This window comes from Varroa destructor, unplaced genomic scaffold (assembly GCF_002443255.2).
Source record: "Varroa destructor unplaced genomic scaffold, Vdes_3.0 BEIS01000002.1, whole genome shotgun sequence".
NCBI lineage: Eukaryota > Metazoa > Arthropoda > Arachnida > Mesostigmata > Varroidae > Varroa > Varroa destructor.
The window spans coordinates 9,565,796-9,580,875 of NW_019211455.1; the positions used below are offsets into that span (position 1 = coordinate 9,565,796).

The window sequence follows — 15,080 nt, forward strand, 5'->3', positions numbered from 1 at the left end:
GCATGTAGCACTTCTGTCGTATACACAGAGGACATTTTATACTGTGACAATAGATTTCACATGTACAAAAATGGGCCAAACTCCATTTGCGTAGTTAAACAGATGGGGGTGTCTACAGACGGATAATGCTAGCGATGAAAGTAACGATGATCTTGGGTACACGTGTCTAGCAGAACAGCTGTGTTTCTAATTTGTCAACGTTCTATCTAGTTAACCGTGAATAACACAGTACAATAGACATGTCATGGTATTATTAACAATCGTATCAAGAAACGCATCCTGACCACAACTCATAATACTTTTTTTCTCATTATATATTTTCTTTCGTTTGTTCGCTTATTTGCTTCTCCGTTATGTTCGACAAATGGCAATGGCTCGCTGGATCACTCTACACTTGTACCATACATAGGTCTCCCGCAGGACCGAACGTTGTCCTACAACGTGGATGTTAACATGTGGGTAGGTACAAAATAGGTTTATAGGTATCTCCATATTATAGTTATTACGGTTCAGGGTCACAACAGTGTATAATAATAATAATAATAATAAACATAGCGATTTTCTGATACTTCTAACATTTTGCTCGTTACAGAATAGAGAATATATTACCTCTTCATCATAGTCTCTCCTTTACATCAATTAATGTGTAAAAACACTTCACTGATAATAATTATAGTTAAGGATGATATTTAATTTTAAATAGTTATAAAAATAATACTGCATTTTTTCGACTGTCATCACTACTCGCATTGTCTTGTTGACAAAAAACGAAGACCTTTTCAAGAGAATTCGCCTAAAAAAAAATTGTTTTGCTGAGGAAAGCTTTTTGAGCAATCATTTGTGTTTGGTAGATAATAAGACGCTACTTCAGAATCAATTTTTTAATGGCTCAATTGCTTAATTTACTGAGTCATTTCTTACTGATCGTAATTTACAGGAAAAAATTATGAGATAGTTTAGTCTATTTAAAATAATTTTCTTCTAAACAACTTTTCATAGCTGTTCAAAAACAATGGACCTTTTCCATCGATCCAATCAGACATAATTTCCGCTTCTACGTCTTAATATCTTGAGCTGTCTAAATTGGCGGACAGTAATTTCGTCGTATGACGTGGCTTATCGACCAAATCACAACTTTCTTTACTGATGTCTGTGAAGTTGATGACGAAATCCATAAAAACTCCGAAACTGGTTTGTTGGCATTGCAGATCCTATAAATTGGCGTCTTTGGAGATTCAACCGGTATTATGAGAGAAGTTGCCTTTGATTTTGTGTCCCTTGAGTGTTAGGTGTAGCTTCACTTCGCAATAAAATATCCTGGTCTTGCCCGGTCGATTCCGACGTAGCTGAATCTCTAGGTTTAAAAGTCGACATCTTGTACGTCAGTTGGAGTTTCGGGCTGGAACTTATGTCCAGGCTCTGTATTGGTAGGAGTTGTACAATCAACGGATTTGGTTGCTGTAGCACCATCAGCCGAAGCGGTGGTAAAACCACCGCTAGATGGCGATAGTCCACCCGACGCCTTCGGGGGAGATGCTTTGGGCGCCATATTCGAACACTGGTAACTCGAAGCGGTCGCCAACATGTCAATATCCATCAAACAGCGAACGATCCTCTCCTAAAAACGAGAGTAGAAGTACGATAAATTGGACTCGAGTAGCAGAACTGTTGGGAAATTATATTGGCCGTTTGGTCGAATTTAGTTTACGTTAGACATATATACCTGAAGTGTTATTATTTATGGATACAGCCTTTAACTATCTTTTAAGTTTGACAAAACCATGAATACGTTACACAAGTCCAAAAAAAATGAACCTAAATATTTTCACTCACGGGTTTCTGGGTTGTAAGCTGCGACAAGCTTAGTATCATTTCGTCATGGTGATGAGCCGGGTAGATGAGACTCCGTGACCAGTGAAACCCTTTGACAGCAGCAGCAACGCATGCGGCCGCCAATAGTGAGGCGGCGTAATGTATAAAACTTGATTCTAAGTAATTAAACACAAACAAAAACATAGACAAAGTTGTTAGACACATTTGATTATAGATGCTTCTTCAAGTGCCAGTCCTTTTTCTCTAGGGCTGGAGACGCAGTTTTTTTCTAATTGTGGATTCACACCTGTCTGCTTTCAGCCTGTTTTGTCGCACCTGATTCCTCATATACGAAGACATAATCATACATAAAAAATAAATGTTTTTAATCTGACAAACAAATAAATTGCTTTTATCGGAATTTAGTTTTTTTTTTTAGCGGATTTAAAGCAAGCTCAGTTTACGTTTCTGCTAACTGGGCAGTACGTTGTATCAGAGTATACTATTCCTTAACTATACGTCGCGTTCATCGCGTTCGCTCTGATGCCGATATCGTTGGCTGAGAAAAGCATGTTGAACTGCGTGTTTGGTGGGCATTTCATAATAACTGTTTTAATCAATGTATTTCTATGCAACACCTTAACATTGATTTCCCAGAACTGCTAATCGAAATTTCTCCGTCTTTTGCTATGCGGAATCATTCATGCCAAACACTGAGTCTCTATGAAATGACGGTCGTCTACAGACGGTGAACTGACGCTGTTTAAGTTCAACGCAAGATGAGTTTTACGACCGGGTGAACCTCGGGACTTTTGCTAAACGACAGCATGTGGAATTTCTATTAGGATTCTGGCTATAGACGTACTATTACAATAACTATTACTCTGGTGCAATACGGAACTGCACAGCGGGAAGCGAGGTGTAGCTATTACAGCCAGATTTCACCACGAAAATGAGCCACGTTTGGGGTGTTATCAGACGTTTCGTTAACGTATCAACGAGACTGAAATACTACTCCAACCATTGTAGGTAGAATGATTCTTCATTGAATGAAAAAAGGCGGCGGGGGTTCGTGAAATTCGAAAGCGATTTCAATTTAAGATATACGTATATCAACCTTGCCTATTAATTCATTTAACTTTAGGGCGCGAAAAATTTTCTTAAGGCGTTTACGTCCGGAAACTCACTCGTAGTATAGGGATTAGAATAGCAGCAGCATTAAAGCAATCAAAAGTGCGGGAATACCAAAGTCTCAACGATCTGAAGTCCGTTTATGACATCAATAAATTTGCCAAGTTCGACTCGAATAAATGACTTATTTACACAGACCCATCGGTGTTCGTTAGCCATCAACAACGACAACAAATACAGAATCGATTGTAGCCGTTATCTATTATACAATAAAGCAAAAGAGAACGCGTCTGCGCTGGACGTAGCCATTCTGATATGTTTATACAGTTTTTCACACTAGCCGACCTTCGCTTGGTGTTGGGCGTAATCTGCCTGCGTTTAGACCTTGATTCCGTCTGCGCCCTCAATTATAAACCGGTAATGAAACATCCAGGGGGTGTTTCTACATGCTACAGTAGCAATAATAATAACAATAGCAGTAGCAGTTGAAACAACAACGGTGCCAAGGGGGAGACAACTCAGCATATGTTGCTTGTGATTTCATGTCTACCCAGATCTCGCAATGCCGTTGTTGTACTCAACACGCAGACACATGGCCACAATCGCCATTCAACCCACTGCAATCAGTTACTGGATACCTCGGGGCCGATGAGTTCGAGATCGATGTGCGAGATGCACGAGACCGATAGCATTAAGACAGCCAAATCCGCGATAGGGCTTTGTCGGTGGATAGACCTGACGGCTTGCCGGCAGCTAGACAAGCAGACGTTCGGCTTGAAGCTTTCAGCATTTCTCAAACACTTCTGGCGTTTGCGCCCCCAAGCTGTCTATTTATTCTGTCACCGAATAACGATTGAAACTTGCACTGTCCCCCTCTATTTTTCAGTGAAGATTCGCGCACGCAATTCTGGGGCAATTGCGAACTCCAGTAAGCAACCAAAGACCTAACGAATGAGAGGACGATTGCAAGTCAAGCGTGTTCATAGCAATGACCTAGACTAGATTAGTTGCTTGGTCCTACTGTCCTGGCGCCTGCCAAGTCGCCGGCAGGTTGCTATCGTTTTTGTTGTTGTTATTCTCCCAATGATGTGATCTCGAAGAGGGGATGCAGAAGAAACAGAATGCCAGATGGCTAAAGGAATGCAGGGGTATCGAAAGGACGGGAGGTTATGAGGAGAGCGAAAAGGGCCGATTGTCACGCACCCTACGATTCACCTCTTAGAACCAAAGCCCGGACCTCATGACTTGCTGATCTAACAACCTGTTCCAATCTACGTAGCTATTGTCGCCGCAACCTGCGCGATAAGCAAGCAAACCCAGAGGCATATCGCTGGTACGCACCGGGTGAGCTATTGCCGAGGGCATTTTTAAAGGGCCTAAACCAATAGTCTAGCTAACAAAACATACTGAGAAAAGTTGAAAAGCAGTCTTTCATGCTAGCACAGTGCAACGGGTAAGGAATGCTGCAGATATCAAGGTAGAGTGATCATACATGAAAAGGAGTGAATTTTATATTTCGTTGAATCCAGCTTTTGTTAAATTAGTCAAAGTTAGCTTAACAAAGCTGAATTTAACAGAAACGATATGAAGGCGTCCAGTCTCAAATTGTTAGCCTTTAGCATTACCAAACAGCAAGAACATTTTTTTTATTCCCTTTCTTTTTAATTTGGATGATCGTCGGCCGGTTCGTATTTTGTGAGCTTCTTGATTCGCTGGCCTGATTTCGCTTACCAAGTCGCCTATCTTATTCTTCCTAGCGCAGTGGCCTTACCCGAAGTGAACGAAACCTCCTCTATGTTAAATACTGTCCACAGCGCGTGCAGGTGGCGAGCAAACACTGTGCGGAGCATAGCTAATGAGGTCGCTCCAGACATCGGCCTGTGCCATGCAACGGAACAGATTGAAAGCTGTTGTGGCAAAGCTAATACTTCTACGACGTTCGTCGTCGACGATGTTTATGGGTACCTTCAGCACGTTCTGTTGTTAAGGGATACTGATAGTTTGGTTCCGTAAAGGTACCTTACTTTTGCAGCGCTTAGAACCATTATGTCGTATGAAGTGTCGTACGCCGTATGACATCTTTTAAATCTTCGTTCGGCCTTTATATTGTTGTGGCTCTTGTTATTAATATCATTATTACTAGCACCGTCTTAAGAAGCGAAACGAAGACCTGACCGAGTAGTGTTAAAAAACAGCTGTCCTCATGATCTATAAGACCAGTTAGTCAAGAAGCAGCTAAGCTAGAGAGTGAAGCAACGACTGGTCGAGAAGATGGGAGTTCTGTAAAAAATATCCGATATTTAAAGAGGGCTGTCGCCTCACCAAGAACCGCCGTCGAACGGAAAAGGACGGGATAGAGAAAAGACGATGATGGCGGTAAGACAGGCCGACTCGGTACTCGTAGAAAAAGGGATGCCATATGCTGCCTGTAGAAAGACTGAAAGCTGGGGGCACCCCTGACTTCAGCCTCTACTATTCCCGTTGGTCGACTTGCTGCAGGTTCGTCCTCGTTTTTTGCCGTCGAAAATGTTCGTCGAGCAGCGCTCGTCTAAAGTACGCCAAGGTCGAGCAGGGAGCTGCACACTCTTCCGTCGAGATCTTCGTCAATATCGTTTTCTTCGTTCGATAGTTCTGACGTTAGCGTGACACCGACGAGAAGCGGAAGACGCTGACCGCCGGCGAAGGAACGCCGGCGATTGACCAGAACCAACAACAACGTCAACAGCAATAACGACAAAACCTTCAGCGATAAGTGAAGATAGCCACAAATGCGCGGCGGATCTGCCCTCATTCGATGGGTAGTCTGACGGCTGTTGCGGCAGCGGTCGCAATGTCACCTACAGTGTGGCTTAGGTGGCGGCATATTAAGTTATCTTGAGAATCGGTGGCTTCCGTGACGCGATTAGGTCATCAGTTAGAGAGAAAGATAGAGGTCGATGGACACGGACGGCCATAGTGGTGATAACGCGAAGTACAGGTTGACCGATGGGCGAAACTCGACTGATTCCGACCTCGACTACGCTGTGTTGAATAAAGAAAGCAAACAAAGAATATCCGACCCGCAATCAGCCCCCAACGAAGACGAACGATATTTACATGAAGTCACAGAGAGGAGGAGGAATGTTATACGCTGAGCCATGCTCGAGCTGAATTGTGGTCCTGTGAGCACGTCGGATCGGTGGAACAGAAGCATTTTCCCGTCCCGACTAAGCGAAAAGTGCAAACAAAGGACAACGTATGCTGTAATGTCAACTTCTGTCGGTCATTGAAGTAACTGCTCGCGCGGGGTTTTCAATGGCCTTCATAAGTATCATAGAATTTCTTGTAATACAGTTACACGAAAGCGACTACCATCAAACAGTTCTTATATTATATAGATATAGTTAATACGTATTATATCTCTCAACGTATAAGCCTGCGAGTTATAATGGACAATATATGCGTCTTATTTAATTACTAAATGGGTTTCGAATACTTTACTACGTAAAATGCCTATCTCCAGATCAATGGTAGGATATAACGATATAGTAAGTTGTATAGCTAAACAGAAACTAGTTGTTGTACGAACAGCCCTTTCGGATCATCATCATTTGAATATATCATGACCAGACGTCTTTTAGACTTTTTATTTTTTGATTCAATTAAGTGAATCGTTGCAGTAGACGTCCATCCTCCCGCGCTTTCAGGGCTTCCCCGACTTAACCCAACACATCGTTAACAGCCCTTTTTTTTTTGGGGGGGGGGGGGGAGATGATAACTAATACTGCGTAGCTTCGCCGGACATGCGTCCTTCTGTAAACTTGTTATTTACTTGTCAAATCCGCACATACCCGTTGAGTTAGACCAACTTGACTAGATCTCAGTAAAGCTTCCTCTCGCCCCTGTCGCACCCTCAATATAATCAGTGTACAGGCAATCTGGTGGAGTGCTCGCATCTGCCCGGAAAGGGTAAACACGGACGGCCGGCTGCCATCTCGACCTGAACCTAAACCTGGACGTCAACGTCGAACAACGAAAAACGACACTCTACCAATAAAAACTAGGCACAACAAACGAGAGCATGAACAGAAGGTTAAAAGTATACAAGGCGAATTAGAGGAGCATTGAGGAACGGGTCGAACCTTTTACCGCTTTCACACCAACCAGAAGAATGCTGCCAATAACAACAACAGTAATAGTAATAGCAGCGACAACAGAAGAAACCGAGAGGCTAACTCAACGAGAGACAATACGTTGGCGCGATGCGGTGCGCAATCAGTAACAATGACAACATCAACGGGACGTCTCAGAAACATGGGCGACTATGGCTTTCCTTTATCAGCAGAACTGGCAGCGCGTTTCAGGTCATCATGCAGGCACTAGCTTAGTCACACATTGGACAGCCTCTACCGGTGAGGTCTACTGAAGTCTGGAGCAGCATCTGTCGCGATCTAAATGCCATGCCATCGGACCCGGTGTCTTCGTCGTTTTCGCAGTGAAGACGACTAGGACGCCAACGAGGTCGAAGGCAACAATGCCAGCAGATCTACAGTCGTTTCTACGAAATGGCGGCTATATCGTTTCTTACGATAGCCTAGTAAGAAGCAGACTGTGGATCTACATACAGCATTTGTAGTGTGGAAGAGTAGAGTAGATTAGACCGAGCTTAAATACCCAGCATTTCGGTCTTTTCTATACACGTATGTCTCCGGCGTATGGAGCAGATTTGCCCTGAACTCAGTAACGATATCGACGACGAAAGCATTAACAAAGGCAACATCGAACCACCTATACGAAGAGTGGCATTGAGCACGGGGACGGTACCCGCAATGAAGCCGCGCGTGATGCTGTTAGAAGCGTAACTAGCAATGGCAGCTCTCTGACGGTGGTAACAATAACAGAACGGATCCCACAGCATAACAAAGTAACCGACGGCGCCAGGTGCGCCATCATACGGCATCCGCGCACCAGAGTTTCATTGAACGGCAAAGTCAAACGGCAGCAATACGAAGTCGAAATAGAAACGACGCAAGCGAGAATGACAGCACCAGCGCCACGTGAACGGTCCTCCATTCTCCTGCTCTGTTTTTCTCTCGCACTAAATAATAATCGTTGTAGTAGAAAAAAGTCCATAGGTAAGTAGAAGACACTGTAATCGGCCATGGCCGCGGCCTTTAGTGGTGCTCATCACCAATGAGGTGCTGTTTCTGTCGCTGGCCTGGCTGAGGCCTCCCGACGAAGGTGAATCCCTGTTGAAGCCAATCAGGTTCAACGTCGACGTCCTTACGTCTGTGAGAGCTATACGTCTGTACTATACGAGAGAGTAGCATGCCTGTTAGTGTGTCACTATGTGCGATCAAAAAGCTCATAGAAAACCAACTGGCAATGAAAAGCCAGCGACATATGCGTCGTGAAACTGCCGTTCATTGTTTGCTATTGCTACTACTATAACAGGACCTTCTATAGGGCCATGTAGCTTGGGGAGGAACATAAGCGTCAGCCAGCGCGGAAGCGCCTAGGCTAGTTTTCTGTCCGCACACTGAAAAAGAAGATAATCTACTCATGTGGACCAGTACGACAGAAGTACGCCATTTGCATTTGCATTACAGATAGCTATAGTTCCGTATTTTAGTAAAGGAGGCCAACTGCAGTAGAAGCGCATCGACGAGAACGACAAACAACTTAGGTCGGTTCGCAAATTGAACAAGCCGTTCTGGCTCGAGTATAAAACTCTCGAGTCTCTAAATTCGTATATCACAGCCGTGTTCGCAGCGAGGCGTCGGCTGGAAACTTTTAGAGCCCAAATGAGCGTCGGCTAAGAGGGATATGTATATGAGGAGAGTGGGTTATAGGAATATACGTTGATCATGACGAGAGTAACGGTAGGAACTATTTCATTTTGAGGATCACGACGTCTCTCGAATCGATACGAGAGCACGGACATCAAGACATCAAAGGTGGGGTACTATCCCATTAGCAGGACCATGCTGACACGACTTAGCGGGCTGGCTTTGGCAACGGTCTCTGTCGTCAATGATCCATGTAAACGTAGCTCATCAATGATGACATCTCCGTGTACACAATAATCTCGTGTACCCACTGGCCCGCCAGTTGCGCTTTATCGCCGTTTAACAGTCAAAAAGTTAAAATATCCAATATTTGACGGCGACAGCGGAACGCCATACGCTCATTAGCGGTGAGCTGGTCAGCCAATGAAGACTTGCGCAGTTCTTGTTAGTGACTGCTGTGAAACAGGGGACACTTTAGAGATCGTGCTCAAAAATAGACGGGGTTTAAGCACCCGGTAGAGTGGATAGAAGCGTGTTCCAAAGTCCTGCGGCAAAAATTACGTAATTGATAAGATGATATAGGCTGTAAATATATAACATACGAGACGATTGACTCGGTTCCTTATTCGTCGCGATATGGGACGTTCAATTTAAATACACCTTTGTTTTAGAATAACCAACATTTACAAAAACAGAGCTACAGTAGAAGTTGGTGCTGAATATCAGCGATAAAGATTAACAAGTATTGACACCATATGATGAACCACTGACACTGAAAGCGTTCAGCCCTAACAAAAATGAAAAAGTAACATGTGTGTTGACTAGCAAAAAAGAATAAATCATGTATCCAAATGAACGGATCGCTAATGTACGAAGTTATTAGTACGACATATGTAAGGTCCCTTAGGAAGTAGCTTGCTGCTCGACGGAACTCCATAAGGAATTTCCTCGCAACCGCTCATAAAATCCTCTCCAAACATAGCACATATGTCTAACAAACGTGCGTGTATCCAAATATGTTTATAAAGTGTTTTTTTTTCTACCAGTCGCATATTAACCTATAGTGGGCATAATGAAAGCGACCGATTCATCGGTCACTAAGGAAGCTACCCACAAATTGACTCAACTTGTACGAGAAGACCCCGTGCTTTCTCATGATGAACTCTTACCTGATGATCGATCACAATCGTCGAACAAGCGGGTAAACTAAATGGGAACATATTGCACAGGCGGCTAGAGCAGGTTGATACCCAGATCGTAAATCGATGCTAAATATTCACAAACTAACGGCAACAATCGAACGGCCCAACCGACCAGGAACCCGCTAAGATTCTTCTTCTTCTCCTTCATGACCTGACCCCACTAGACTGTAACCCCAGAAACTGCAGGTAAAGAAAAACACTTGGCTCTATGCCTCTGTGTACGTGAGCATCAGGGATTAGTCGCGAAAGCCAGCGACAGACCGATCAAACGCCACGTCCATCTAACTTCCGTCGTACTGCTAGGTCTGCTCTAGCCAAGGTTTCCTTTTCTCCCCTAACCCCCCTTCCCCCGTCCCCGCTAGTTTAAATGGCTAATTGTCGACAAACAGCACTGGCAGTATCTACCAGCGGGTCCAATCTGCTGCACAGATCTACCTGTGGGACCAACATACATAATGAGAAACACGCTATTGAAAGCCCATGGTCAATCGCATAAGCGCCTCCTAATAGTGAATCAGTAACAGGTGGCATCATCATCGTACGTACTGATTGCCACCGCGCGTCACTAACTATTCTAATAGCGAGGCTGATTTCGAGGGAAGTGAAGCTGTCCAGAGAAGGGGCGGGCGGGCTGTTGGCTACCTGCGCTGCAATCGCTGCATGTGGATACGTTCGTGATACCGTGTTAGCGCGAATTAGAATTGCCGCTGCTGGCGCTGTCATCGCCGCTATTTCTGTATGGACAAACGCTTGATACAATAATAAACTAGTGGAACTGCAATGTCAGAATAACTAAGCGGACAATAAATTTTATAGCCACATCGGTTTTCGTGGCCCCGTAGGGAACAGAAGCGGCACGTCTCATAGAGGGCGTGGACGTATAGGGATTACGAGATCGAGCTGGACTTTACGATGTGTAAAACGTGATAATCAAAAGTACGCTTAGCCGATGTGTCAGAGACAAGGCGTAACAACAATGGCATTGTTAGCTGGCTCCTTGTGATGCGTACGGCATCTGCACAGAATGGCGTGCTAATAACAAACTTATATGAGTGTAAAAGGACGTAAAAGCCAAACGTGTTACGAGAAAAGAACATTTTAATCCGAAATGTCGCAATGTCAAATGTCAGGTAACATGCTATACAGATAGCTTGAAAATACTTTAAACTCAATCAGTTGTATAGCTTGCATTCTTAAGGGACAATGCAAACTTCTGCCGCAAAGACGTCTAAAAAAAAATTTAATTTTGTCATCACTGACTTAACGTTTGACTAAATCAATCTAAATTCTATCAGTGTACTGTAACCCCTGGCCTTTCTGTTCTTCACTTCTGCGTAATACCTTTTACCTGCAAAACATGTTACCGATTTGGTGGCGCTTGTCATAATTTCGCTAGAGTAAACAAATCACAGTATGGCGACTGACGATTCTGGCATCGTCTGCTACCATTTCCCTACGCTTTCTCCGTCTATGTGTTTGCGGTTCTAGCCATCGTCATCGTGCACACGGTCGGTCAATCAGTCAAGTTAGTTAATCAGTTCGTCCATCAAGGTCAACAATGTAGCAAATACTTCTCCTAGTCGAGCGAGCGTGCCTCGCCTTCATCCGTGGCATGTAACCCGCTAGCAGGCGAAGGGAAGAACTACGAGATCTTTTTATCGTTATTATAATATCGTTGTTAGAAAAATTATTGCGCTCTATTGTTATTGTATCTACCTCGAAAGCATGCACGTGTTCACGGGCCGCAACAGGCTCCGTATACGGAACGTTTTATCGAACTTATCATGACTTACATATGCGAGAAGCCGGTGATGAGGTCGCTCAGGCCTACTGGCTTTCCAGCTTGGCAGCCCACTGAAGTTTGCTAATACACCATCATCATCTTGTCACCTCTCGAAACAGAGTGATTCACTCGCTATTCATTAACTGTGAGATCTAGAACGACTAGGTCCGACCGCCTGAATTACATTGATATCGAGAATGGCGTATTTTGTAGAGTTAGTGCGCAGTAACGAAATTTACGAAGAACACGTGGTTGATTTTTTCTCGTGTAGCGCGCGGCAGTGGTTGGCGGTCGTCAGCTCTACGGATGAAGCGGCCGAAGCGCTCGAGCAAGAATCGGCAAACTAGCACGAACTCAGTCGGGCTCACATTGTGGTGTTTGTGACGGGCCAACTATTCGCTCCGTTGCTCAACGTCACGGTGTAGAGCTCGTTGCCGGATAGAGTCGTGCTAGCAGCCTAGACCGTGAGCTAACACCGGCAAATCCGATGCTCATCCGGACGGTGGCTGTGGCGGCCGAACAAAGTAGGGGGTAGCCGCGGGAGTCAGAAACCCGAGCAGAGTCCGATTTGAGTGAGTACTTAACAAACACCAGGATTCATCTAGGGCTATGTATATAGATCGCTGGGAAAATGCGTTTCTTGCGAGTGCTCCATGCTGGCACTAAACGGATATAGGCAAAGCAAGGAAAGAGCATTTATAAGCAATATGTGGTTGCCGGTTCTTAAATTAGTACATAGGCCGCATACCTACGCATGCCTGATTTGCTGTCGACGCTTTTGCACGTGCAAAAAATCTATCGGGCGGCAAGATAAATTAGCTCTGTATAAGTGCGCTCATAGCAAGTACACATGCGTGTCTGCCGCTAGAGCAACTTCTACTTGATGAAGGTGCTCAACTGATGAAGTCAAACGCTTGGGGACCTTAAGCCAGTTTCGACTCAAATATACGGGCAGGTGGCCGTCGGAGGCTCGGCATGCCTCTTTTTTGTCGGTATTTCTCCACAGACGCTTCATGCTGCTAGGCCGACTGATGTTGCCACAGCTAGCTAATTTACTAATGTCTCCCGCTCAGAGTCACTGTCATTGCAATCAGCTCGGAACAATAACAACAGCAGAACACTTAAAGGTTATTTTTCTGTAGTTCTGCGATAACTTACTGGCAAGCATCAAGAGAAAGCGCATGGCGTTGGTTAGTAGGCGGGTGAACAGCTGGCAAAATCCGGCCCTTGACTTTAACGTGTGCCGCTATTCGAACTGCCGCGGGTCTCAGTAATGTCTGAGGCATTCATGTGTGTTAGTCAGCTTCTGCCCTAAGAGCGATTTGATTTTTCGCGCGACTCGCCCGTGGCGCGTCTTTTCTGCGCAACCCAACTGCGCGTCAACACTGCTGTCACGTAAGCGTTTCGCTGCCTTTATCGTCATTCGTGTAGCCACTCGTACAGACAGCATTTGGAGCCCAGCAGCATTGGAGCACAGACAGCAGCGCCGCCTTAATACATCAAGGTGGCGCTCCAGTAACCCCGGCCGCATGGGAAGGCATTTTTCGATTCCGCGCATCCGACAATCGCTGCAATCACCGCAGCTGCCGTTTCTGCAGCGTATCGCTGGAGTCTACGTGCCACAATGACGTCGTCTGTCCAATGTCGCATCGTGGTCCTAAGCTACGCCTAGGAAACCCGCTCGTAAACTGGACAATCAGCATACGCACAGTGTACCTCAATAACATAAGCCAATCGACGGCACCGTTCTAGAACACAGACAAACATCTGTCTAGCGTTGGGAAATCAGCTTGGGAGAGCGATGAATGAAGCTAGTCTAAGATGTATGTTTAGAATAAACATAACGCAGTTCTTGGTCAGGGCGTCTACGAACTTATCTATGTGATACATAGGTGCTCGTATCCACAATAAATAGAAAGACACCAGCTAAACAAAACTGATAATTCTCTGATAGTATTATCGGACTCAAAAGCGGCATATGAGCAACAGTCTTGGCTGACTGTGCATCATCTATCGAAAATTGTTAAAGATAGGTGCACGGCGTTCTGCATAAACTCGCTGCATCTGTTTTGTAAAATATAAATACCCATAAGTGATAATAATATTAATCATAATAATAACAGAATCTTCTATTTTTAGGTCAGACCATAGAAAGATCGACTATCATCGCATTTAGTAATACGGAGCGTTTGGCTTACACTGCCATTTAAATTGTGCGCCATCTGAACTCGACCACACAAAAATGACGATATAAAATAAACACACCCCACCGACAATAAGATCGTTGTGTTATCGTGACACCTCGACCAGCATCAATCCAAATGATTCGAAGAAGGATTCAGCTTGAAAATCACATGTCGTACGTATACTGTGTAGATGTAGATAATACAAGCATACTCTGCCTTGAACATAAGAATTAAGCAGAAAACGGTGGGTAACCATTGAGTATCGCTGCAGGCTTGATCCACATCAAGTGTCTACGGGTGGCGCTGCAGTTCCGGCGTCGGCATACTCATCATTACCGCCAACGCCACACACACATCAAATAAACACACATTACAGATCTATCTTATGGTCCTGTTCTTGTGGAGCTCGCATCTGGTATTTCTCCATCTGCTTCGCCAACGGCGATGGACGTCGAGCACCGAGCGTCAAAACATTGGCTGTCACTCCTGGTCTGTTCAACCTGGCAGACTGCGAGAGTTACTCGAACTGTGCATTCATGTGTCCGCTGTGCGTGGCATACTCTGTCGTCAGTTCGCAACGTTAAGCCTCGATGGAGTCCATCAGACCAGCACAGACTAACAGGTCATCGCTCACCCTCGCCTCGATGAATCGCCGAGCGAATACGTCCGCGGCAGTGACAACCGAGTCGCGCACCGAAGAGTAGCTTTGGAAAGTGTTGCTATTGTACGCGATCGAAACATAAATTAAAGATTAACGGTTCTCGTTTCCCCACAGGCAGAATCGAAGTTACGAGCGTGATTGTGAGGGAGAGATAGGCAGGGAACTGGGAAATCAGCAGGCGAGCATTCTGGATACATAATATATACTGTAGAGACCTGTATGTAATGGCGGCAGGCATAAGGAGCGTCAAGGAGCCAACGCACCCAGCGCGATTTCCGTAAGTTACGTTACGGATACACGCAGACACTGCTGTGGATCTTTGTGTTTCGGTCGGGAACAGCCGAAACCTGTACTGCCGTAACGCGTCAGTTGATTAGGCAGGGTCTACACGCTTCGACGTCAAAATGGCGGAGTCCGTTAGAGGAAGGAACATTTTGTATGCAATTGAGCGAGTGAAGTCACCTTCTGAGGGAGCAACGGGTAGAGGGGTTATACGGGACAGAGGTTTAGCAGTTGTCGTACCCGTGATGATTGTAG

The 15,080-nt window shown here is 45.0% G+C and overlaps 1 protein-coding gene across 4 annotated transcripts in view; it reads right to left on the bottom strand.

The window, feature by feature from the left end:
- Nucleotides 1-296: 296 nt before the first annotated feature.
- Nucleotides 297-15,080, bottom strand: part of LOC111245317 (G1/S-specific cyclin-D3-like) — a 40,315-nt gene continuing 25,531 nt past the window's right edge. For all 4 annotated transcript variants that reach the window (XM_086978911.1, XM_086978909.1, XM_086978910.1 and 1 more), the window contains 2 exons: nucleotides 1,834-1,988; nucleotides 297-1,618 (listed from right to left, as the gene is read on the bottom strand). In XM_086978911.1, coding sequence (XP_086835037.1) covers nucleotides 1,361-1,618; nucleotides 1,834-1,988 — 413 coding nt within the window. In that variant the 3' untranslated portion in view covers nucleotides 297-1,360. The remainder of the gene's footprint in view (nucleotides 1,619-1,833; nucleotides 1,989-15,080) is intronic.